Here is a 24,909-nt window from a genome sequence, read left to right as displayed (position 1 = left end):
TACTATACCTGCATCATTTTAATAGGATGAGTTATTGATAAATTTTCTTCTATTTTTCACATATTTTGGACATGCGTATCTTTCTTAGGTGCAAGAAGGTGCAGATGAAATTAAATGCATCTAAAACAACATTAAAAGAGCTTTCAAATGATGGTAAGCTTGTCCGTCCACGACCGTCTGCTGAAGAGTTGTGATCAAAACAAGTAGCCATATCTTTAATCTGTTTTATGATATAAACCAGTATAAAAAAGATAATCAACCCCAATATATCCACATATTTTTTCCAATTAAAAACTTTTTGTTTAATTGGATTTGCATTTTTGTTTTAAACCACTTAAATTAAAAGTTGTATTTTTATTTTTTTTTATGAATGTACAAATCTACAATACCTGATCATGTCTTTTTTTGCATTACCTTATTATAAAGTTTGTAAAAATATAAAATTAAATATAATGAGAGAGAAAGAGAGATTAGTAGTTTCCATTTAATTCCACTACCTTATTTGCTTATCCTTGACCGATACGCGTATTTCGTCTACAAGTGGAATTGAATGGAAATTACTAATCCTTCTCTCTCTCATTATACAGGTATTCCACTAAGACGCCCAATGTGTCATCAGAATAAAATTAAACTTTCGCTATGTATGCGCTATGATCTCGGAGTCATAAAGATTTCAACTTTATCAACTTAAGTGTTACTTTTTCAAATGTTTTAATTATAGTCTATTTAAAATCAAAGACAACTTTTTCCATCATTGTCCAATGCAAATATTATTTTTATTTTTTGTCTGGCATCACTCATATTCGTCGAGAAGAGGTGGAGGGAGGAATAAAAATTAATGTCTGTACAGCTTGATAATTTAATAATATTCATTTAAAAAAACCTAAACATTTGTGTAGTTTTAGGAAAAACCACAGAGCGAATGACGATTTTGAACAGGGCTGCATTTAGTTTTGCTACTTCAATATTTTGTTATTGAAAGGGGGCACTTAGCATTCAGACCAGATTTATGTTGGGATTCTTCTTAAACTCACAAGAAACTACCCGTAGAACTTCATTCGTACCCTGGAATCCTCTCCGAAATTCCCTCGAAACTCCGCTAAGAATTTTCATGGAAACCTCCGTAGAATATTATTCTGAAAACTAAATTCCTTGGAAAATTTTCTCAAAGTTTTAATCAAAACTCTTCTCAGGGATCCCCTTGAGTATATTTCTTTTGAATTCTGTTTATAATTTTCTTTGAATTATCGTCAACATTATCCTGAAATTAACCTTAAAATTCACTTGCTATCCTCTGCACAATCCCCATAAAAGTTTCCTCCGAATCACCTAAGAGTTCTGATTGATGTTATTGTCACAACTCAAGCACACTCGCCTAAGCTTTTTCACATATATATCACTGTGAAGCAACGGTAGACTTTAGAGGGCATTTATATATGCAACTGTAACCAGCAGTGTTGGCCAAATCATCAATCAAATCATATTATTGGAACAAAATATCAAAGGATATTGCGAGCCTATCATGCTGAGAGTTGCTCGACACAAAAATGATTCCGTTGCACATCGTTTTCTTAGAACAAGAAATTATAGTTTGCTATCTCTTTTTACTCTTCATCGATGGCAGACCGAAGTCACTGCTGCCAGCCGTTATGGAAGTTTCGGTTACGTTCGGGTGTAAAGCAAACATCATGAAACTCAATCTCACCACAGTTTGTTGAGATTTGCAGCTGGTGAGTTTTGTTAGCTTGATATTCCGTGCTGCGATATCACAGCTTGCAGGGTGGAATGGCCAAAATATAATCGAGCCATTTTTTTCGTTGGCACTTATTGAGGACAGTTTAACACTATGAATCAGGCCTCAACATACTCATTATAGCTAAAATATTATTTTTCGAAAATATGAAACTATGGGATATTATAATAATAATTGTTATATGTAAGATGCAAGAAGAGCAGGTAAAGTTTGTGTATGACACATAGAACCAGTAAATTTGCTTTTAGATGGTCACAATTAGCTATTTTACCTGTAATGAGTGAGTACTATTCGTTATAGCTAATCGCTAATTGTGACACTCTGAAAGCGAAATTCACAGATTTTATGTGTCATACACAAACTTTACCTCTTCTACTTGCATCTTACATATACAAATTAGTATTATTATATCTCATAGTTTCATAATTTCGAAAAGTAGTATTTTTGCTGTAATGCTGCTCCGAATACACGGTGGGTGAAAAACTTTACGCCGACTAAGAACCCTCCGAAAAACGTGTGACGGCAAGTTTGCAATGACATAACTTAGCCATTTCTTGATGAATTTAAAAAAAAAATGTGGTACCTTTAGAATTCCTATGGTCTGTAGATTATTTTAATTTAAAAAAAATTGGAAATATGGCCGCCTACTTTTTTAAAAGCGGAAACAGTCGTTACATGTGTATTTATAGGTTTTGCAAGTGTCTTAAAATCTATAGTTTAGATTATTAGACACTTATGTTCATAATTAGCAAGAATACAGTCATGGTTTCTATATATGGATCCTGAGACAACGGAACAGTCCTCGAAGATCCGAAACATTCGTAAAAGTGGTCCATCCATGAACCTGATCCTAGAGCTCCGCGGTTTTTTCGAATTCATTAGGAACTGTGATATAAGAAATAATTTGGGGTTGTGACATAAACATAGACCCTGATGACCATGGGACCGTCTTCTGGAAGATCTGGAACATCCTTAAAAATGGTCGATCCACGATCCTAGAGTTCCATGTTTTTTTCGAAAGCATTTGGAATTGCGATATAAGAAAGAATTTGGGGTCATGACATAATCATGGACCCGGATGGCCATATGGCCGTCCTATGGTAGGTCCAGGACATCCGTAAAAGAGGTCAATCAATTAATCTGATCCAACACAGCAAAAAATTCTGAATTTTAATTGTGATGTAAAGATACATTCACGTAAACTTGTATTTCATTTCACGCAAACGAGCAACTTGTAAGCAATGCTGTTTACAAAGATGGGCTTTTGCATACAATATTTGCTACATTGAATGAAATGTCTCAGAACTTTACATGATTTATAGTGTAGTGTGACGCTCCATTTATGTGCATCATATTGAACAGAAATTTACACTTCTTTTTCGAACTGTGTAGAGCTCGGCAGTAAATAAACATGTACCTGGATGGAACATCCCTAAAAGTGGTTAATCCATAAAGCTGTTCTGAAAGCTCTGCGTTTTTTTTTAATACGTGGAACTGTGATATAAGATAGAATTTGGAGTCGCAACATAAACATGGACCCGAAAGGTTCTCTGAAGAGTTTCAAAGTTTGTGATGGATTTTTGTTTTGAGAATTCTGAGGAAATACTATGGGGATTCTAAGGAGAATACAAATTGAAGTTCCAATTGAATGCAAGTGAGAAGTCCAAGATTATTTTAAGCAGAAATTTATTAAATTTCTGGCGTTAATTGCATGGAAATGGATTTGTGGAAGGAGCCTTCAGGGAGTTCCTAGAAGAATCAATAAAAAATCGAAAATAATCTGCTTTAACTAATCATGTGTTATTACTTTATGCGTGAATTTAACGATTTACATAGTTAACGTCAAATATCAGACTTAAAGTGGAGATTTTATACGATAGATAAAGAGGTTCAATTATAGAGTTGATAGTTCCATTATAGTACGGCAGTGTAAAAATTGTATATACACACTTAATCTAGCTCGGTAAAATCTCCAACAGCTGATTACTTCGGCATTTACTTTTGCTGATATATCTGTAAAATATCTATATGTTAGCTGATATCTCAGCAGAATCTTATTTGTTAGCTGAGTCTCGGCAATTGTTTTACTGAATCTCAGCAAAATAAATTGCAGAACTACTCGGCTGTTGGAATCTCGGTGAAAAAATTTAAGTGTGTACAAAATAAAAAGCGAGCTAAGGACAATTTTGAGGAAGATACGAATCGGGTAGTTGTTTACGTCAGATGGTGACTTGAGTGTGAAACAATTGATAGAACTGTTTCCGCACGTCGGAGGTACATGAGCAAATTTGCGATCATCCCTTTTGCCAGTGGTGGCAGGGGAAATACCCCTCATCATCCCTCACTAACGGATGAGCTTGGTAAAGGAGATGCTCTACCCTATTCGTATCTTCCTCAAAATTGTCCTTTGTTCGCTTTCTACTTTCTATGTACAAATTTCACACTGCCGGAACTAACGGAACTCTTTACTTTCATCTCCTCATATACCGTATAAAATGTCCACTTTAATTCTGATATTTAATGTTCCAAGAATTTTGTTGATTATTTTTTCAAAGAATTTCAAGAATGCAATATTATTTTTGTAAAATCTTATTTGCCTCTAAGTTTAAGAGCAGGTCACTACCTCAAATTCATTCTTATATCACAGTACCAAGTGTTTCGAAAAAACTGCGGAGCAGTGTCATGGATTAAGCATTGCATTTCTCCGGAAAGGCGCAAACAGATCGTGCACATATGGTGTACTTTCCCCAACATTTCTCCGAGTCAATTAGCAAAATTGGAAGGTAAGCATCGGAGCCGTTCGAAATGCGATTCGGAAATATGGTGATGAAGCAACTTTCAAGGACAAGCAAAAATCTGGACGTAAACCGAACCCTGTTGACCGAAATATGGACTGGAAAATCGTGCAAGCTTTTTTTTTGTTTTTCGTGATTATGGTCACATATACTGCCCATAATCGCAAGTCAGTCCCATCTGTAAAAAAAACTGGAAATGAACACACGGCGTTCAAGATTTTACAAGTTTTCTGATTTGACACTTATTTTGGAGGGATAAATTTAAAACTCCATTGTACGTTTAATGTAATAGAATGCATCTATGTTTACCCAACAATATTGGAAAATATCGTGTAATTTCTATTTTATGGCCAAAATCTGAGTGGGATTGACTTGCGATTACATTTAACGTCAATGAGAAAAATAACCGCAAGTCAGTCACAATTCCATGGCGATGCTGCATTAGTATTGAACAGTAGAAAGATACCATGGTCCCTAAGAACGTTATTGAATATTTCTGGATTTGTTCCGCTGGTTCCAGAGCAATGGCCGGAACATATTCCGGTAAGTATGGGTATTCATCAGACCAGAGCTTTTCATTAACGTCCCAAACCCACCATGCGATAAATCAATTTACATGATAATTCAAAAATAAGATCAATAACAGCCATGATGAGTGACCAACACCACACCCGGACATGTTCCGGGTATCCCCGGGGAAGTGGTAAATCCCTTTTAAATCAAAATCCATCAAGCGATACATCAAATCACATGTGAATTTGAAGCCATATCCATTGGCGGTCATATTTTTTTTTCTAATGAGACTGACTTGCGGTTACTTTTCGCTGTGGAACAGTTTGACTTGGTATTGTTTTTCATTTTTCTTGAACAAACCACCTTTTTTCAATAACACATCTCAAAAAACATAGAAAGATAACCTAAATAATTATGTTAACTTAAAATTGATAAAAATGCAGATGGGACTGACTTGCGATTACCGGCAGTATAGCAATAACTGGAAAACATCGATCTGATTTTTGGCGACTAATTTCCATCTCACTTTCTTCAACAATGGCTGAAGCCACCCACAATTTCGAGTGGATCCATGAACAGGGAGAGTGTTTCAAGTAGCCTGGATTTCCATCGAGTTAGGGAGAAATCGAGTAAAGAAGAGTTCACCGTATATCCAGAGGAGTTTATGGAGATGTTTAATTACTTTTTGACTTGTTGGACAATTTAGGATCTTCAGAATAAGACCTGATGAACCAGGAATCTTAAATATACAAAAAATAAGATCCAGAGGGCATTATAAAGATCATTGATTCCTGGAAAAGTTTATGAGAAGCATTTTAATAATTAATATGTCCTCCTTTGCCCTTTCTCCACCAGGATCTAGCTCTTCTCAGGCGCGCTCCAGGGCTTCAAAATAGTTATTTTTATTGGTAACATCAGTTTTGTCAACCCTGGCATCGAGAATCGCCTACAAATTCTCGATGGGGTTGATGTCCGGTTGTGGAGGCCATTCCAACAGTTTTATCCGACTAAACCGGAAGAAAGACTTGGTCTTCTTGGCAGTATGCTTCGAGTCGTTGTCCTGCTGAAATACGAACTTCTCTTCAACGCCCGTTGTTTGGAACAGCGAAACCTCCAGATTTTCCCACAGGATGTTGATGTAGGAATCTGCCGTCATTATCCCGTCGATTTTCACGAGGCTTCTCACTCCACTTCACGAAAAACACCCCCAGACCATCAAATTTACTCCTCCATGCTTCACCGTGCCTTAGATGTGGCGCTCCTGACGCTCCTCACCTGATTTGCGCTAAACACGAATCCGCCGCTTTCGGTTAAACAGCTCAAATTTTGATTCGTCCGTCCAGAGAACCGTTTTTCAGAAATCTAGGGGCGTATCAGCATGCTCCTTAGTAAACTTAAGCCGTTTGGCTTTGTTTGCCATGCTGATGAATCGGAGCAACTTTGCCTTTCAACCCCTGTGCTACGAAACGGCGACGCACAGTTCGATCGGAAACTGATAGCTGAAGGGTTTCCTGGATCTCGCGGACAGTTACCTTCCGGTTCTTCTTGACTTCGCGCATGATCTTGGTGTCCGTTTCGATGGATAGTTATCGAAAACATATCGATTTTTGAAGTGGGCCCTTTTTTGTCACTACAGTGTGGCTTTAATTTGAATCAAAAAAAAAAAAAAATGAGAGAAACACTTTATTTTGCCTATCAGTGTATGTTAGTGTAGTTTTTGAAAATGTATTGTGTCTAGATAGAAAATCATCTCACGAAGGTTTTATACGAAAATATGCATTCGATACAGAAGCGTGAAAAGCCTAGAAATAAAAGAAGAAGCTATGATAGATACAAGCGACAAAGTTTTACCCGTTTCATAGAAAAGTGTATGAGACAAGGATTCCTTTCCTAGTATCTGAAAGTCTACAATCGATTAAGTTTTATTTTTTCAGTTCAACAAAACCGATTTCATGATGATCGAGAATATTTAGCACCCAATTTACATTAAATCCGACAATGGCACCTCCCCTCTGTCCCAATGCTAAAATTAGATTGGTTCAAGTTATGTCCTTTCTTGATTTTCGATTATGCCTTTATACTGCCATCGAAGCGAACACCTTTCACCATTCTGCCAGGAGCTATTTGTGGCTACCATTGTTCTCGGAAAATTCAATTGAGAATTTACCCCTCAATCCAGTCAGTACCGGTTGCGTGGGCACTATCAATGCTAAACGTAATTGAATTGTTTCTCCACACGGCCGCTGAGACTATCCCGACATAGAGACATATCGTTTCACTTAGTTTGGTAAAAACCGGGGTTACTCATGCCACTTATAGTTGAGTGTACGTTCCTCAGTGCCATATTTCTTTATTTCTTGGGTAACGTTTACTCACATGAGTGAAACCCTACTCAATTTTGAGTTAGTCTTAGCGGCAGTGCAGTAGTTGTCTATTACTTTTCAAGTTTCCGGTTTGTTTGTTTGTTTTTATTCTATTGATAAATTACATCGTATGTTACATCGGATGTGGGTATCCATCAATAACAACGGAAGACAAATTGCTCTACTTGCATCGCCATCGCGTGCTCAGGATTGGTTGGAATGCAGTGTCTTCATGTCGGTTTTCATCGCGTGACGAGTGCTTTCCATCAACTGGTTGTGATTATGATTGCAATCCACACGTTAAGTTAATGATCTAATACATTTTCAAGCAAACTTTTGTTTTGCGGATTTCTCCTTTCTTAGCTAATCTAGCGGCTTTATTTTAACGTGATGTTTCGGCCTTATTTAGGACTGAGATAGCCGCAAAATAAACATTACTGCATTCCTAGTCTTTACCATTATCAATTGAAGATAACTTATTTAAATAAGGGCTTCTGCAGAAAATCTCTATAGATGACGATGAAGATAAACGAAATGAAACTTATTTAATCTTATTTGACTAGGTAGTAAGGCGACATCCAATAATTACGTAAGCATTTAGAGGGGGAAGGTAGTGTTCGAGAAATTTGCTTACGTTTTATTACTTGGGAGATCCCCTGTCTTGGAACGTAAACATGAACAGAACGAATACGGAACATATGAATATTTTACTAAGAAGGGAGAGGGGTATTTCCTTTCAGTCATATGAAAGTCTTACAATGGGGAGAGAAGGGTTTAGAAAAATGCTTACATGATTTGTGAACTTTCGTAATCTCTACGGATTTTGCAGAGTTCACTATTAATTTTCAGCTAATTATTTGACATACTATCTTATAATTGACATACTATCTGATAACTGATCGATAACATATGAGTATCTTAATGTGGTTTGATATCTTATTTTGGTATGCTTGTGGTATAAAACCATGTTTTGATATTATTCAGCTATCGAAATATTTTGTAAAACATCAAATAAATACCAAAATATCAAAAAGGGATCTTTCAGTTTTTAGTCAATAACACCTAAAAGAGAACACTTGACGTAATGATCTATTTTACTGCTTGAGAATGGTTAAGCCACGCTTCCTGCTGGATGCAGGATGCCCCAGGATCCATCTATAATTCGCAGTACTCATCATTTAGCAATCCAAGCCTAACCTCCTGTAGAGCTGCAACAACGTCTCACTGGACCAGCAATGCAGCGTCAATAGTTTCACGCTTACTAACTTTTCGACAACCGTTAACGTTCCATGATGCGAAGCGACCATGCTTTGCGTCAATCAGGACCGGAAGATTTTGAGTCAGCTGTGAATCGGAAATCTCTTTACGCGACACTGATTGTGCCACTATCAGTGGTTCAGGAAGACGCCGACAGCGTGTACCAAAGGTTTCAGAGCATTGATGTAAGGCCAAGATGCTGCCGTAAGCACCAGTAATACTGTCCAAATCTTCAAGTACATTTATAGTAAGAACTAGGTCACGGGCTGATGGATTGTAACGGAAAGTATCCCGTGAAGGACTATGGACATATATCAATCTTCCCCTTCCCAAAAGACCGTGTCGACTGAAATAGCTTGAATTAGTGAACTTGCACATTGAAAATGGAAAAGTTAAGTTAAAGTGCCATTTATGTGGTTCTCTGTGCAAATCCACTTGTTCTGATCAGAAACGGAGCAGCAACGAAAAAAATCTACAAATCCGTTCTACAAAAAAAAAGCGCCTAAAATAGTTATTGGATTGGTATTAGAAGACCTTTTAAATAAATTATGGTATTTTGGCATCAAAAACATCGTTGATTATCCATCAGTTCTACATAGAGCTGGAATTAGGGCGTAACAGCTTTTGTAAACAATGACTTCTCTCGATGATTTCTCGAAAGACATGACTCTCCCTGGCAAATCAATATTACCATCGAATAGGGGAAGGCTTCCCCTACCCGATGAATATGTTGGTTTATGTAGGCGTGCCTTGAGTTGCTAGAAATCAACGAGAGAAGTCATTGTTTACAAAAGCTGTTACCCCGTAATTCCAGCTCTATCTAGAGTTATTATAATAACTAATCTATTTATTAGTTCGTTATTCGTACTTCGTAGAACATTTTTAATATTGAGTTCTCAAAGACGTTGTATACCCCCCTGACGATAATAGGATAAGGTATTGCCGAAGCTAACTTTTCCCCAATATATATATCAGAAAATTTGCTGGATTATTAAACAAATTTAAAGAACTTCAGGGGAAAAAAAAAGTTCTTGGTAAATTAGGGAGCGTTATTTCGTTCTAATTCCATGAAATCTGCGTGAGCACAAAAGTTCCATAAATAAAGAAAAACTTCGAAAACTTCACAGAAGGACAGTGATCTTCATTAACATTTCGAGAACTCCATAGAAATCTATGGAGCTTAAGAGGAGATCCGCGAACTTCAGGATTTTGTATGTACCTTAGCAAAATGTGGCAGCATTTGAATGAAGCTTCGTAAGCTCCGAAAATTGGAGGAATTTCAGGGGGCGGTCAATTCCATTAGTTTCAGAAAATTAGTGGGAAATTTAAAGCAGTGCTCAGATTTTCAGATAACTTCAGAGACGTTAAAAAGTAAATTGAGGTCATCGAATTAGTTCAGAAGTTCACTGAAGCTTACACATTTTTAGGACGGTTCAATTAATTAAGTCCTATGAAGTTTAGGGAAGTTTAGGAATTTGATGAGAAGTATTGTGAGCATCAGGCTAGTTTCTCAAACTACAAAAAAAAAACTTCAAGGCGGTTTCACTAGCTTCAGGAATCATTTGGGAACTTTCAACTAGTTCTTAAGACCTCAGAATAGTCCATTCCATATTCAACGGAGACTTCCATTGAAATATTCCTCAAAATTTCGATGAAGCTATCCACAGAATGCAATGTTGCTTTTAGTTTTCCTTTGAATTACCTTGCATTCTCCAGTTTATCCGAATATTCATTGAATTTATCTTACTCCTTCCCTTGGTATTCTACTCACATTAAAAGTCTCCTAAGAATTCATTTGGATGTCTCCTCATCAGTTCCTAAGATTTCTTCTCATTATTTGTTTAGCAAATTCTCCCCTTCCCTTGGCTAGTTTTTTTTAACCTGGACGTTGGTGGGTGGGCCTAATCTTATGCTTCATAGTGGAGCGCTGGAGACGGTTGGTTTAGGACCGGCACCGTTGGCTCATGCCGTGACAGAATAGCGTCATGAGCATGCGATGAGGATTACTGAGCTTCCCCTCTCCGATGAACCATTGCATAAGAGAACCAAAGTTCTAGCCTGAAGTGATAGTATCACACTTGTTACTCCTTTATTTGAAAGCCGCGTTGTAGTACACTTACGTATAGGCACTGACGTTGGGTGCGATACTGGCGGGTTTTGTCGCAAATCACTCTTATTGAAATATTTCAGAAAGTGCCCAACAGTGCTCCTTCTACTTGCGTGACGAGCTTTCGTTGTTGTTTTCATTGAGGTATTACTCAGGGAACAATGTTAAACACCATTTTTGTACATGGTATTGCAACTAATCTTATATGTGCTTCATTTTGATTTGGGATAAGTGTTTGGACTATGGCTCGGGATTTCGACTGTGGCGTGCTTCTATTGTGACATAACCATTTGTGGTGTGACAGAGTGGAAACGTGTGAGCGTTGTTGAAGCATATACCCTATGTAATTTAAAAATCAGCTAGGAAACTAACTTCAAATTGAAGCATTTTAGTCACTTGAAGGTGTCACCTGGGACGAACTAATATTTATTAAATATAGGTCAAAGTCAAAAACAACTTGAAACACGTTAAATTTTAGATTACATTCACAAGTGCAGGTACTTAATAAAGCATGGTAGGTAGATTAGAGATTTCAATTATTTATTAAATTAGACTAGAGATATCATAATCATCAAACGAACTTAAATAAGAAAATTTAGATAGCCTAGTAGCATTAAGTGGATTAACAGAAGAGTTAGGATGCGGAGGGTCCGCTTAGGGAGGCAACTAGCCTTTAAAGCAATTGGCAACTAGTCTTTTCATATATTGTCTGTTTATTTTGATGGTTGCTTTAAAATATCAATTTGGTATATATGTGAAAGGATGAATCAGTGGGAGATGGATTTTCGGTTTCTTTACATTTAGCATCACTATGTGTCATTTCCTCAAAACCCCCCAATAACCGGCCTCTTCAATCCCTTCCTTTTCCCATGGCGTTCAAGTGGTCCGCATGGACTATTCAACCATTACTCGTCCTTTATCCTCGGCTTTGGATTGACTTGCGCTCCCATTGCTGCAAAATGAAAATGAAAATGAAAATTATTTGTTTAGCAAATTCTCCTGATTTTTTTTTTCGAATTCCTTTGAAGATTTCCTGGAGTTATTCTCAGATATAATTGTAATTCTCTTTTCAGTATGTTCATAAAAAATTCCATTTATTTTTGCTCCGGATTAGTTTTCTACCACAAACTTTAATAAATTATCGTCAGAATGCCCTTGGAATTTTCCTCTGAAGTTCACAGGAGTTGTGCTCCTCACAAATTCCTAAGAGTTTAAATTAAAATTTACTTTTAATTCAATTCAGAGTTTCTTGAAATTCTACTCAAAACCATCATGCTTCACATGAAATCTAAAATTCCTCAGAACTACAGCTGAAAGCAGATTGCATTCGATGTTTTTCTGAAAGATTTTTTTCCTCAGAACTCCCTTGGAACTGTGCATGGAATTTGACTCCAGATTTTTGAAATCTTCTTGAAGTATTATAGCTTTTAAGCCCAGAACTAGATCAAATTTATCATTTCTAAGAAATATGCATGTTCCAAAACCAAAAAAAAAAACAAAAAATCATTTCAAGCCTCCATTTTTTTTTTTATTATTATTTATTTGATACTGTAGATTAATCCACTTTGGATCTATAAGGGCATCTTTAGCGGTGGTCTGATCTAGATCCAAATTTATGTCACATTTGAACCAGCTAAAATTAAAAGGATCAAGCCAAAATAGATCAAACTGTGTGCATACGCACCGGTTGGTCTATTTTTGGTCGCTCTATTTCAAACGTCACAACCCGAGTCAAAACCAACTCACACCCTGATTTCGTGGTCAGCCATTTTTTAATCTCGTACTCATTCGTACACGGGTTTTATCCGGCAATTACCGTGAAATTGACCTCCGATGGCTGTCTCCGGGATCGATGTGCGGCTTTAACAAAAAGCCTTGAACTGCTCATCCTCCTGCTCCTCGTGCTTCCCAGTGAAATAATAATAAAAACCTGTATTTATTGAAATTTGTCTGGTATGTTGTTGCGTGTTGGGTTTTGGCCCAAGTTAGAAACTGGACAACTCCCTGGGGGGTACCCGGAACATACTAGAATGTGGCCAATGTTGATTTGGACACTATATTTGACTTAAACTGATCTTGTTGTTTTTTTTTTAATTTCTGTGAGATTTGACACATCACAGGGTTTGGACCATATCAGACACTAGTCACTTCCCTAGGGTAGAGTCGGTGTATAATGAGTCACGCCAAGAGAAAAACAGTTGAACTCGCATCACGGTTTTGAAAGATTCCCTTTTTTTTTCACTTGGCAACAGAGGACTTCTGCGTCAACTTCAAATGACTTCTAGCGAGAAAAAATAATAGCGGATGTAGTAAATCATTATATCAGTGACTTTGTCAAAATATCTTAACGAAAAATAGTAGAAATTCTCATTACTGACAATTACAAAACGTATCGCATGACAAATGTAATGCTCCCTGCGATCATTTATGATCATTTCTTCGATTATATTTTATATTTAATTGCAATACCTTTCGTGGACCTTTCATAGCACGGTAATGCTTGTTTACTTTGCACGATAGGTAGCCGGTTTGACAGTTCAATAGGTAGACTTGGCTTCACTCTTGGCGTGACTCATTATACACCGACTCTACCCTAGGGGTTCCTGAAAGATGCTTGGAAGTAAGAAAGGTGCTCCTGGGCACATTATTTGACTTCCATTGATCTTGGTTTTGAAATCTAATGTGATTTGCTATGTGGCGTATGATGGGTTTTGGATTAAATCAGAAACTGGCCATTTCCTTGGAGATGCCCGGAACATATCCGATAGGGGTCAACATGATTCTGTGCACTATATTTGACTACCATTGATATTGCTTTTGAAATCTAATGTGATTTTATGTGTCACATGATGAGTTTTGGACAAAGTCAGAAACTGGCCACTTCCCTGGGAGTTTCCAGAACATGCCCGGAAAATCCTGCAGAACAGAAACGTCCGGATGTCTCCCTTGTGATCCTTTCGCAGCTGCGACGACAGAGCCGGCAGCAACAGCAGCTCCGATAGCGCGATAAAGCTGGAACTACACCAATGTCAACAGCAGTCGATTGTTCCGCCCACGTTTCTTAGAAAATCGAGGAACTTAATCGGTTTGTTTTGCTGAAAAAACCCCAACAACGAAACAAAACAAAACAAAATCTCGAGTGCGACAGCTGTCAAACTAGTTTGAAACAGTGCTTGCCTTGATCCAAATTCAGTTCAAAATAGATCGAGAATTATACGGGTTTGAAAAAATAGGTCGAAGTGAATTCAATGGCGTTTCAATGCGTTAGGCCGAATAAAGAATACGAGTTTGGGGTCAAAAAGCAGTGTTAGATTTTTAACTCTAAAAAATTTGTTTCTCTTTATCAAATTTTACGATACGTACGGAAAGGTTAATAAATTTAGAAGTCATCTGCAGTAAAAACAGTCCATTTTGTGAAAAAAATCAAATGGCAAATGGCGGTTTGTGCTTAGTAGGCCCAAAATTAGATCTAAGCCCCATTAGGGAATTAATTTTTAATCATTGAGTCGACACCCTGACACGTCAATGACCACTGGGATAAATTTTTATCAGAGGTAAATCTTTGCTGATGACACTTTCTCCGTGAACCGTTGAAGGACATTCAATTATTATTTCACGTCCTCGAAACCCTCTGAATATTCAAGTCTCAAATCGGAATACTTTTTTACGCCGTCGATGGACGAAACCTGTGAATATGAAAGCAGCATAATATTTATTTTTACGACCACATCCCCATCCATGGAACTTATTCACAAAGTGCTGCAATATATACTATGCAATAAGTTCTTTCTTGGTGAAGCTTTCCAATCTGTCGAACGAACACGAGAACGACTAGAAAGGGTAGTCGAGACTAAACATCGATGATACAATTCCACCCCCACAAAGGCAATCAAATTATCCCAGTTGAGCAGAGGAAAACTTTTCTGTATATCTAAAGGTGCAAAAGTTCTATTCCCGATTTGTCAAAATTTGCTTCTGGTCCATAGTTAAGGGTTTATGCTAACCCTCACAGGCCAGTATGCAGTAGGTGATGGAATAATAATCGTTTTCACAAATCGGGGCAACCGTTTTACGGAGAAGATGCGGCTTTGTGGATGCTAATGGTCTTTTCGCTAGCATCAACCTACGTCTACACATTCACGTTCGAATGTTAACGAATACGTCCAAATGCGAGAAAACTTTAAGGCTCTTTTAGGGCTATTTATAGAATGAATACAATTTTGTGGCGAGCACTTTCCTTTGCTTTTCTGCATTCAACTCTGCTGTTTTCCATTCAAATGGGTACCAGAGAATCGTGCTTTGAATTGGGATGGGGATAGTTCCACCTATTAATATGCACGGCCAATGAGATCAACCCAAATTTGGGTTCAGTTTACTCATAATCGTCAAAAGTGCAGGATCTCAGCGATGACTAAATTTGCCATTTTTTTCCTGTGTAAAAACCACGAAAATCTGCCGGAAAATTGACGAAAATTTTACTGAGTGAATCCAATCTATTATTTTCTAAATATTCTGGAATTTATTCCTGCACAAATTTACTCATCCCTGAGTTCCTGCACTTTTTGTGATTTATGAGTAAACTAAACTCAAATTTGGGTTGTTCTCATTGGCAGTGTGAGTGCATGTATAATTCGAATTTGATTATTGGCACACTTAAACCATTTTATCGTTAAACTCTCATGCTCATTTCGTAAAAATGGGTTTCGTACATACAACATTATTTTCGTTAATTGTACGAAGCATTCGTAATGCATGTCTTCTGTAAAAAAATTGCTGTTATGTAGGTATTTCCGTAATATAATACGATACATCTTAACAATCAAATATGTTTGGGTTGCTATCGCGTAAAACAATCAAATTGCTTTCCAAAAAACCCATGCAAATAATGCTCTTAGAATCAGATTCACACGTTTCGGTCCATGAATTCTTTAAAACCCCTCGATCGATTCTAGGGCACAAGAGATAGGATTACAGGACACCGGTTTCAGCAAACGCAACTTGAAAAGCACGCCTCCTCCTAATTTTTCCAATGTCGCTCGGAACGTGATTGGCTTGCGAAATACCGATCCATTTCCTTTTCGCTCTAATTCCACTTTCACTTCAACATCAACAAAAACAACAACGACTCGGAAAATCGCCAAGGGCCCGACTCCATCGAAAGAAGATATTTTGTTTATGCAAAAATTATAAGCTTCTTCAATGTGTACACACGGGCAAAATATGGCTTCCGATGGAATTGATTGGTGAAGAACCAATCTATAGCCATTGCCGTTCGTTCAAAATACCTTCAGGACAGAAGTGAAGATGACGCGCAGTTTTTCACGATGACTCGATGATTAGGAAAATTCCTCCCATCCAAACAAGACGCAGCTTAATGGACTCATTCAGTGAGATCTCCGAATCGAATCATGCGGTACCATCCATAATTGATGCCGATCGGTTCGGTGGTGGTGCGTAGTATTTAATGGCCCCTCACTCTCCTCGGGGAGGAATAATTTGCGGCTGATTTAGCCGTTTTAGCCGTCGTGATTGGCAGATGGGAATGGGTTTTCGATGCGATAATATTTAATTCAATCAAGTGTTTCGATTTTCGGTTGACTTTAGGTGACAGCAGTTGGAAAGTTTCAGTTGGGGCGTAATAGCCAAAGAAGGAGAAGTGAATTTGTAGAATTGTACGTGTCACAGGGTGGCCACTGAACAAGGAATTCAATTGGAGCCTTAAAATATATTTTCAATTTCTATTTTAATTAATTTCTGTTGCATTATAAATGCAATGTCCGATGTCTCGAATATTTCGCTTAGAATATTTTTTTTAACCTTTATAAGTGAGCCTCAGCCTTGGGCTGATTCGTCTCTTTAAAGATTATTGATTATTTCTTTAAGCTTGGAATTCTGAACTCTTTTTGGTGTGGGATACAAAAAATTGAATCTGTGATCTAAAATAGACGGAAATTTGTCACATCCAAGAATGTCTTAAATGGTTCCAGTGAAAATCCTTATAATATATTATACTAATTATTGACAAGAAAAATGTCATCAATACAGGCTTATAATATGTTATAACTGCTCAGTCAGGCCAGCGTTTCAGACAGGTGATTTTATTTTTATTTTTTGCAATCTTTAAAAGTTTTTCGATGTGTGATGTCCGATATTTTGAATATTTTTGTTAATTTTATAACCTTGTAAATTTTGTGTGTCATATAATCTAGAAGAAGTTTGTCATCAATAATCACGCCAAGATATTTAATCTCGCGAACACGATCAATAGTCTCATCATCAATTACAACGTTCTCATTTACTCGATTCCGCGATTTTACCTTAAATTTAGTTTTACTTGTATTCAATTTCAACATACCCACTAAGTTTACACACTAAGATTATTTTACCGAAATCTATGAAATTTTACCGAAATCTATGAAATTTTACCGAAATCTATGAAATTTTACCGAAATCTCAACAGCTGAACGTTCGGTAAACAGTTCGGTGATTTTTCACAGATTTTCTGTGATTTTTCACAGATATTCGTTGAAAAATTACAGGAAAACTGTGGAAAATCACCAACTGTTAACCAAACGTTCAGCTGTTGAGATTTCGGTAAAACTTCACAGATTTCGGTAAAATAATCTTTGTGTGTATACTTCAACCATTCATTCAAGTGTAATTTAAATCCTTAGCTGCAACGAATAACACAGTATCATCTGCAAAAAGATAAATGTCGCAAAATCTTAAAACACGTCGCAAGTCATTAATATACATAATAAATAACAGGGGCCCTAATACACTTCCCTGGGGTACTCCAAGGTTATTGCTACCCATTGTACTGGAAACAGTATCATTAAAAACAGTCCGTTAAGTTCTGTCAGACAAATAGATTTTTAAACTCTCTTTAGAATTTCCTTGGAAGTTTCCTCAAAATTCCCAGGAGCACTACTCAAAATTTCTTCGGCAATATGCTCAACGTCTTCCCCTGAATTATCCTCGTAGGAACCCTTCCGGATATTTCTTGGAATTCTCTCTAAAGTTCTATTACTTCTCTTAGATTTTATTAAGTATATTTAGGACTAGACTCCAATGGAACTATTACCGATTTTCCCTTGGCGCTCTCCTTGGTTGGTTGATTGATTACGCTTAATAGATTTTCGGACAAAAGATTCACTTAGGATGCTGCCTGGAACTTCTTCAAATTTACTTTAGAATTCCAGGAAATTCTATTGATAGTCCCGATAATAGTCGCCTCAGAACAACCTTTCCTTTATCCACATTAATCCGGACACCTTCAAATCACTGTAACTTTTGAAATATTGCACGTAGGAGTGAAAAATTTCGCTGTGGTATAGCTGGGAGTCATTGATGAAAAAGACTATGATTGGTGTTTACATTCCCTGTTTTTAGTGTTCAAGATGGTGACGAATGAAAAACACATGCGGATTTTGTACGGACGAAATGCAAATCCTGACTTGTCGATACGGAATCTTGCAAAAAAAATTGATTTACCTAAATCCACTGTTCACGGTGTGCTCAAATCATTTTCGGAACGTTTGACGGTCAGGAGGAAACCGCGAAGTGATAAAAACATTGGACGTGCTGACCCTGTCATGGACCGAAAGGTGAAGAGGATATTGAAGGAAAACCCGAATCTCTCTGTTCGAACGGTGGTTCGTAAATTAGAAATGTTTCCTGGTTTAGTCCAAAAATCAAAACAGCGTTTGGGCTGAAGTCGTATAAAGTAAAAACAGTTCCATATCGCAACGGCAAACAGAATTTGACAGTAAAAGCACGGGCTCGACGTTTGTACTGCGAATATTTGACGAAATGTTGTTGTTATGGACGATGACCCTTATGTCCTGGAGGATTTCAAGTAGCTTCCAGGGCTGGCTTTCTATTCTGCTATGACCCAAAATGCTACAACTGAGTATTTCAGGACGAACAAGGCATCGAAATTTCCCAAAAAATACCTTATTTGGCTATCAATTTGCACGTGTGGCCGAAAGAGTAAATCTTTCGTCACTACACAATCAACAAGGAGATTTACCAGAAAGATTACCTGCAGAAGCGATTGCTACCCTTCATCAAAAGCCACAAAGAAAACCCCTTGTTCTGGCCCTATTTGGCATCATGCCATTATGCTAAAACTGTGATGGAGTGGTACGAAGCAAATCAAGTGAATATTGTACCACAAACTGCAAATCCGCCAAATTGTCCAGAGTTACGTCCAATCGAGAGATATTGGGCTCTGATGAAGCAGAAGCTTTCTGGAAAGAAACAAGGAATACAAGATATCAAACACTTCCAACAAATTTGGACAAAGACGGCCACCACCGGTATCTGAGGAGTCTGTACAAACCCTAATGGGATGTAGTTAAGCGTAAAGTTCGAAAATTTATGATTGCAAAATTTCCTTGGATTTCACATCAGAATTGCATGGGAATTTTCTTCAGAATTCCCTTGGAATTCTTCTCAAAATGGCGTTTAGAGAATCTCGTATGGAAAACTCCAATGTGAGATCCAGAGTAGGATTAAAAGTAAATTTCCAAGAGAATTCTTTAAAGCATTCCAATGCAATTCCAAAGAGAGCTCTGACTAAAACTGCCGAAGAGTTTTGAGGAGTCTTTTCTACGGGATTTTTTTAAGAAACCTGTAAGTGAATTCTAATGAGAACTTCAAGGTACTCGGTAGTAGAATTTCAAGAGAAGAAGAAGAATCCAAAGGGAATTCTGAAAATAATTCCAAAAGTACTATTAGGAGTATTGCAAAGAAGTTTTAAGGAAAGTTTCAAGGACATATCCAACGAAGTTTTGGGGAAATTTTGAAAAGAATACTTTACTATAATTTCAAGATTGTACCTGTAGGGGTCTGCCTTAGCTCAGTCGGTAAAGACACAGCTACAAAGCAAAACCATGGTGGAGGGGGCTGGGTTCGATTCCCGGTCCGATCTAGCAATTTTTCGGGTTGGAAAATTTCTCAACTTTCCTGGGCATAGAATATGATTGAACTTGCCACACAATTATATCAATGCAAAAATGGTACAGGCATCGAAATCTCTCAACTAATAACTGTGTAAGTGCATCTAGAACACTAAGTTGAGAGTACGCAATAAGCTTATATTCGATTAGCAATAATTTTGAAATGCGAAGAAGAAGAACCTGTAATCAACTTTCGAGAACCCAAAGAACTGTTTCTAAGGAATTCTAGAGGACCTCTTCAAGAAATTCATGGATCCACTCCAAGAGAACGCAATATAAAGGGAGTTCCGAAGATTGTTCCATGGGAATTTTAGAAAAAAAAACACTTAGCGAATACTGAGGAGAGAAATTTTCAGGAGAATTCTTTGGATATTTGCTAGGTAAAACAGCGAGAATCGTCAGTCATTTTATGAGAATTGCAGGGTGAATCAAAGAGTGTTCTATAGAGAATTTTTAAAGTATTATCGAGCAAATTGTAAGGGAATACCTAAGATGAACTTTGAGGAAATTTTTAGTTGATTCTAAGGAAATGCTTGATTCAAACACAGAAATTTTATCGAGATCGCAGAAAAAAAAACGAAATTGATTTCTGAGCTGAACGCATTACCTTAGAATAGGTCTTGGCTATCTGAACAACGTTGTCCAAGACAGAAACCTTTTTTCTAGTCCATATGTTAAGTTCGGGCAAATAATGACAATTAATGTTACACTAATGCCGCATGGTGAGTGAATTCTGAACTAAACTCTTTTCCTTAAGATAGGTCTTTTGAACAACTTTGTTGAAGACGGGAACCATCCATATGAACAGGATCTGTAGATAGCGTTATGTAAGGCTTAATTTAGATAACGCAACTTGATTATATTCGTTTTAGCGCAAATTAGTAAGTAAATTCTGTGATATACTCTCCATAGTTTTGAAGACCTTGTACTCCTAAACATCTTTGCAGAAGGAAGCAACATCCTATATGGTTGAGATCTCGTGATATGAACATTATATTTTAAAATAAAAGTCTGATATTTTAAACTGGAAGTCCACTAAAATTAATTTGCAAAAAAATAAGAAATCCGTTGAAATTCCGTTAAGATACGGCAATTTTAATTTGAGGTCAAATTGACACCAGGGTACAGACAACGAAGTATTTCAATAAAAAATATTGTTTCAAGTTTTTTGGAGCAGATTTCATTTAGTACTACAAAGCTTCGGTCGACGCACCTAGTCCCGAGAGAATTAGTAAAATCCAGTGATGGCATAATCATGAGCAAATTGATATTCGTCCGCTCTCATACGCTCTCAATCTCATGCGTGATATTGGAGCAAAATATCATGCTTGATATCTATTTTCCAAGCTCCTTTGATATATAGTTGAATCGACACAAAAATGATTCCGTTGCACCTCGTTCTCTCAGAAAGAGAAGGTATTGATATTGCGATATCGACCGCTGCTATTTGTATGTTGATTTTTGTCTACGAAAATCAAGCGTGATAATGTTCTTTGGTGAGATTATATTTTTTTTATATATTCCCAACACTGGTAAAATCCATCGACAAATAAAAAAAAGTTACAGCCATTCAACGTGGCCTGGGGTCCAATTTATCCCAAGATACAGATAAAGATTAAGTTTGTCGAAATTGCTTAAGAGTTGTTTTAGAATTCTCTGGCATTCTACTCATAATCCCGGTAGTAGTATCTTCGAAACAACTCTGAAATTCGCCTTTAGTTCTAATGACAATTATCTAGAAATGCTTATCAAAATTACCTGGAACTTCTAGTCAAATTCCTTTACAATTGTCCTCAGAATTCCTAAAGAATCTGCATTGTAGAGCACTACAATGCTCATCAAAACTGATTCGGGATTCTTATCCAAATTTACCATTTTGTTTAACCAGTGATCTTGAAAATAACGGCATATTTTAAATTTAGTTTTTTTATTCAGACTGAAAAGTGCACAAGAGATTGGAAAACTGGCCTAGCCTCAAATGTTATCATTAAAAACATCCTTCTATGAATCTATCACGTACGGTCAAATGACCTGGCATAGTATAGCTACATAATTCCGTTTTCTTAATCCCTTTTTGTAAGTAAATACTTTAAATTTAAAAATGCGATTCCTCCTGTAAGCATTGCTCTAAGTTGTAATATTTGATAGAATCCATAAAACCATTGTCTGTGATCAGTTCCAAATTACTTTCAAATCGAATTCTGAAAATTTATCTTTCGACATGTGATACCTCCTCCTCCGAGTCAATTCAAACCCTGCTCAGAATAATGGTCCAAATCGATTCCATTGTGTGCTGCATAAATGTGAGCTCCCAGAAAAAAAATTAATCGAATTCGACTAGCTGCATTATTGATTCCCCTTCGATTCCATTGGAGAGCGAGCCTCTAATACATTTCTCAAAACTCAATTATACCCAATCAATTACATCGACCCCGGACGTACGAACCCTGGGGAATACTTGGTAGGATGTTCCATTAAATCAAACCAATTAGCGATGTCCTTTTGTCTGGTACCTACTAGATATAGGCCCGCGTACCTCAGCGCGGCAGCCAGCGGATCGAATCAATCCGTGTGAAAATTCAATCCATTCGTGTTGCTCCCCCCTCGCTGGCTCCATCCCAAAGTAGTAGTGATTGTCTTTCCCGTACATCACAATAATGATGATGGCTTTCAGTCTAATTGAATAGATATTGGTTATCGTTGCTTCCCTTATTTATTGCACTCCTAGGATTTTATTGCACACCAAATCGGCACACAATTAGTCCCCAGCATTAATTGGTTCTAATTTTTCGTTCTTTTCCATCTCTCTTTTTTTAGGCCAAAGCCCTCGGAAAGGTCCTCTTCGAGCAGGTCTGCCGTCAGTTGAATCTACTGGAGGCGGACTACTTCGGGTTGGAGTACCAGGAGGCTCCGTCCGGCACCAAGTATTGGCTGGATTTGGAGAAACCGCTAAACCGACAGGTTGGCCTATCACTCATAGAACCCATGTTGCGGTTTTGCGTAAAATTCTACACACCGGATCCACTGCAGCTAGAGGAGGAGTACACCCGGTACCTGTTCTGTTTGCAAGTCAAGCGGGATTTGGCTACCGGGAGTTTACAGTGCAATGACAACACCGCCGCCCTGATGGCTAGCTACATTGTGCAAGGTGAGTTTGGTTGACGTTCCTAATTATGCAATACTGTTCTGATCAAAATTACCTCAAAAATGGCAGCCTCTTGCGGAGATTATGCCCCGGAAGACTATCCGGACCACACGTATCTATCGTCATACCGATTTGTGCCACAACAGGATCACACCATGCAGCGGAGGATCATGGAGAATCACAAAAAACACATGTGAGTACCGCTATAAATCCACTTCTGCGTTGTTTGCCAATGTCATAATTTGAACCTTTCCCCACGCAGAGGACAATCACCGGCGGAAGCGGATCTCAACCTGCTGGAAACGGCCCGGCGGTGTGAGCTGTACGGGATGAAGATGCACCCGGCCAAGGACCACGAAGGCGTCCCGTTGAATCTGGCCGTCGCACACATGGGCATCGCCGTCTTCCAGGGAATCACTCGAATAAACACCTTCTCCTGGGCCAAAATCCGCAAAATCTCTTTCAAGCGGAAAAAGTTTCTCATCAAGTTGCATCCGGAGAACTATGTGAGTGGTGGTGCTTTGATTGACGCATTTGAGATGGTTTACTGAAGTCAGTTTGTTTTGCCCTTTGTAGATGTACCACAAGGACACGGTGGAGTTCTTCTTCGAGGGTCGGAACGAGTGCAAAAACTTCTGGAAAAAGTGCGTCGAGAACCATGGCTTCTTCCGTTGCTCTGCGGTTCAGAATGTTCAGAGGCGGAAGGCGCGGGTCCTGTCCCGGGGTAGCTCGTTCAGGTACGTAGGAATTCTTATGTACATGATATACATTGTTCACTCAGGGACTTACATATTTGTTCGAGTCGTCGGATAACGCGCACAGAAAGCACTTAACATGGGAGTACAGTACTTGTTCGCTAACTGGGCTAAAAGCGCAGTCCAGTTTGCGAATTCCACTCGCTAACTGGGCTGACTTGTCAAACGTCAAAAAACACTGATTTATATTAACACTTAATATTCCATTCGAATGCTCCTCACCAATTTTGACAACGAAATGTCAACCTAAGTGTGACGTCTATTTTTGACGTATGACTGCTTTTTAACAGTTAAAAAGCAGCCCAGTTAAAGAACGCACAGTTACTGTACTCATTCGGGAGGTACTTATTATGAGGACTGTATTTTACTTTTCACAAGGTACAAGATAATCACACGCGACGACGTGCACTTCAAACAAAAACTTCTGTTCCTGCGAAAAGTTTATTGCGGATTAAATTATGTAAAGTTCTAGGGATCTATCTAAGGACATGCGATGTTTTTCTCATCGGTTTCATACTTACACTCGGCCCTACCGTTGATCGTGAAGCGATCGATATGGGACGGGATAGATTGATAAGGAACATTGGGCAGAATAGGTCAACTATATCTCCTACTGTTCACCTACTCGGGTCCCTCATGATCGAGTGAGTGATCTTCAGGGCTGTTACAGCAGGCGCGGATTTCGCGATTTTCGCGGACTATTTTACTGTCATCAATTTTGTTGTTCATTTGGCTCTCAATTGTTTACCGGTTCAAACCAAACACCCTACAAATAATCGGGAAATGATCTCAATTCTATTAGTCACACCGGATTTTCACGGAAATTCCTTAAGGTCTGTCCAATGTGAGACATTTTCCTTTTTTCCAATGTGTACATAGCATTTTTCGTTGTCAAATCATAAACGAATCGTATATATGCGAGTAATTGCCATGTAGGGGAATTTACGTATTCTCGTCAATCTAAGCAGCGTCTGCACTTCTACTAGCATTTTCTCAGCGTCACGCACATATATGATGTGTCTGTTTGTTTACATTCATCTGCTGCTTGCTTCTCTATCCATTCCAATCGACAGAATTTTTCAAAACGTTTTGAAAGCGTTTTTACAACGCTCCAAACTTCTCAGGTGAGTGTGACTATTGTCGGCAGCCTCTTTTTCTTCGGCAACCTTCCCATTAGAACTGCGTGTTAACCAGCTGTTCTATTATCGGCAACTCGAAATCAACCCCATTTTGTAGTGCGTATGCTTTATTTGAAGAA

The 24,909-nt window shown here is 37.9% G+C and overlaps 1 protein-coding gene across 3 annotated transcripts in view; it reads left to right on the top strand.

Annotated features, from left to right (window-relative positions):
* Cdep (Chondrocyte-derived ezrin-like domain containing protein) overlaps positions 1-24,909 on the top strand; it is a 221,103-nt gene that overhangs the window by 134,942 nt on the left and 61,252 nt on the right. For all 3 annotated transcript variants that reach the window (XM_065235512.1, XM_065235511.1, XM_065235510.1), the window contains exons 3-6: positions 22,569-22,899; positions 22,966-23,089; positions 23,159-23,402; positions 23,473-23,633. In XM_065235512.1, coding sequence (XP_065091584.1) covers positions 22,569-22,899; positions 22,966-23,089; positions 23,159-23,402; positions 23,473-23,633 — 860 coding nt within the window. The remainder of the gene's footprint in view (positions 1-22,568; positions 22,900-22,965; positions 23,090-23,158; positions 23,403-23,472; positions 23,634-24,909) is intronic.

This window comes from Ochlerotatus camptorhynchus, unplaced genomic scaffold (genome assembly GCF_037179485.1).
Source record: "Ochlerotatus camptorhynchus isolate MF236.1 unplaced genomic scaffold, CSIRO-AGI_Acam_v1.1 ptg000493l, whole genome shotgun sequence".
NCBI lineage: Eukaryota > Metazoa > Arthropoda > Insecta > Diptera > Culicidae > Ochlerotatus > Ochlerotatus camptorhynchus.
Note: the sequence above shows the minus strand (reverse complement) of the source record. Positions and strands in the feature narration are given on the sequence as shown.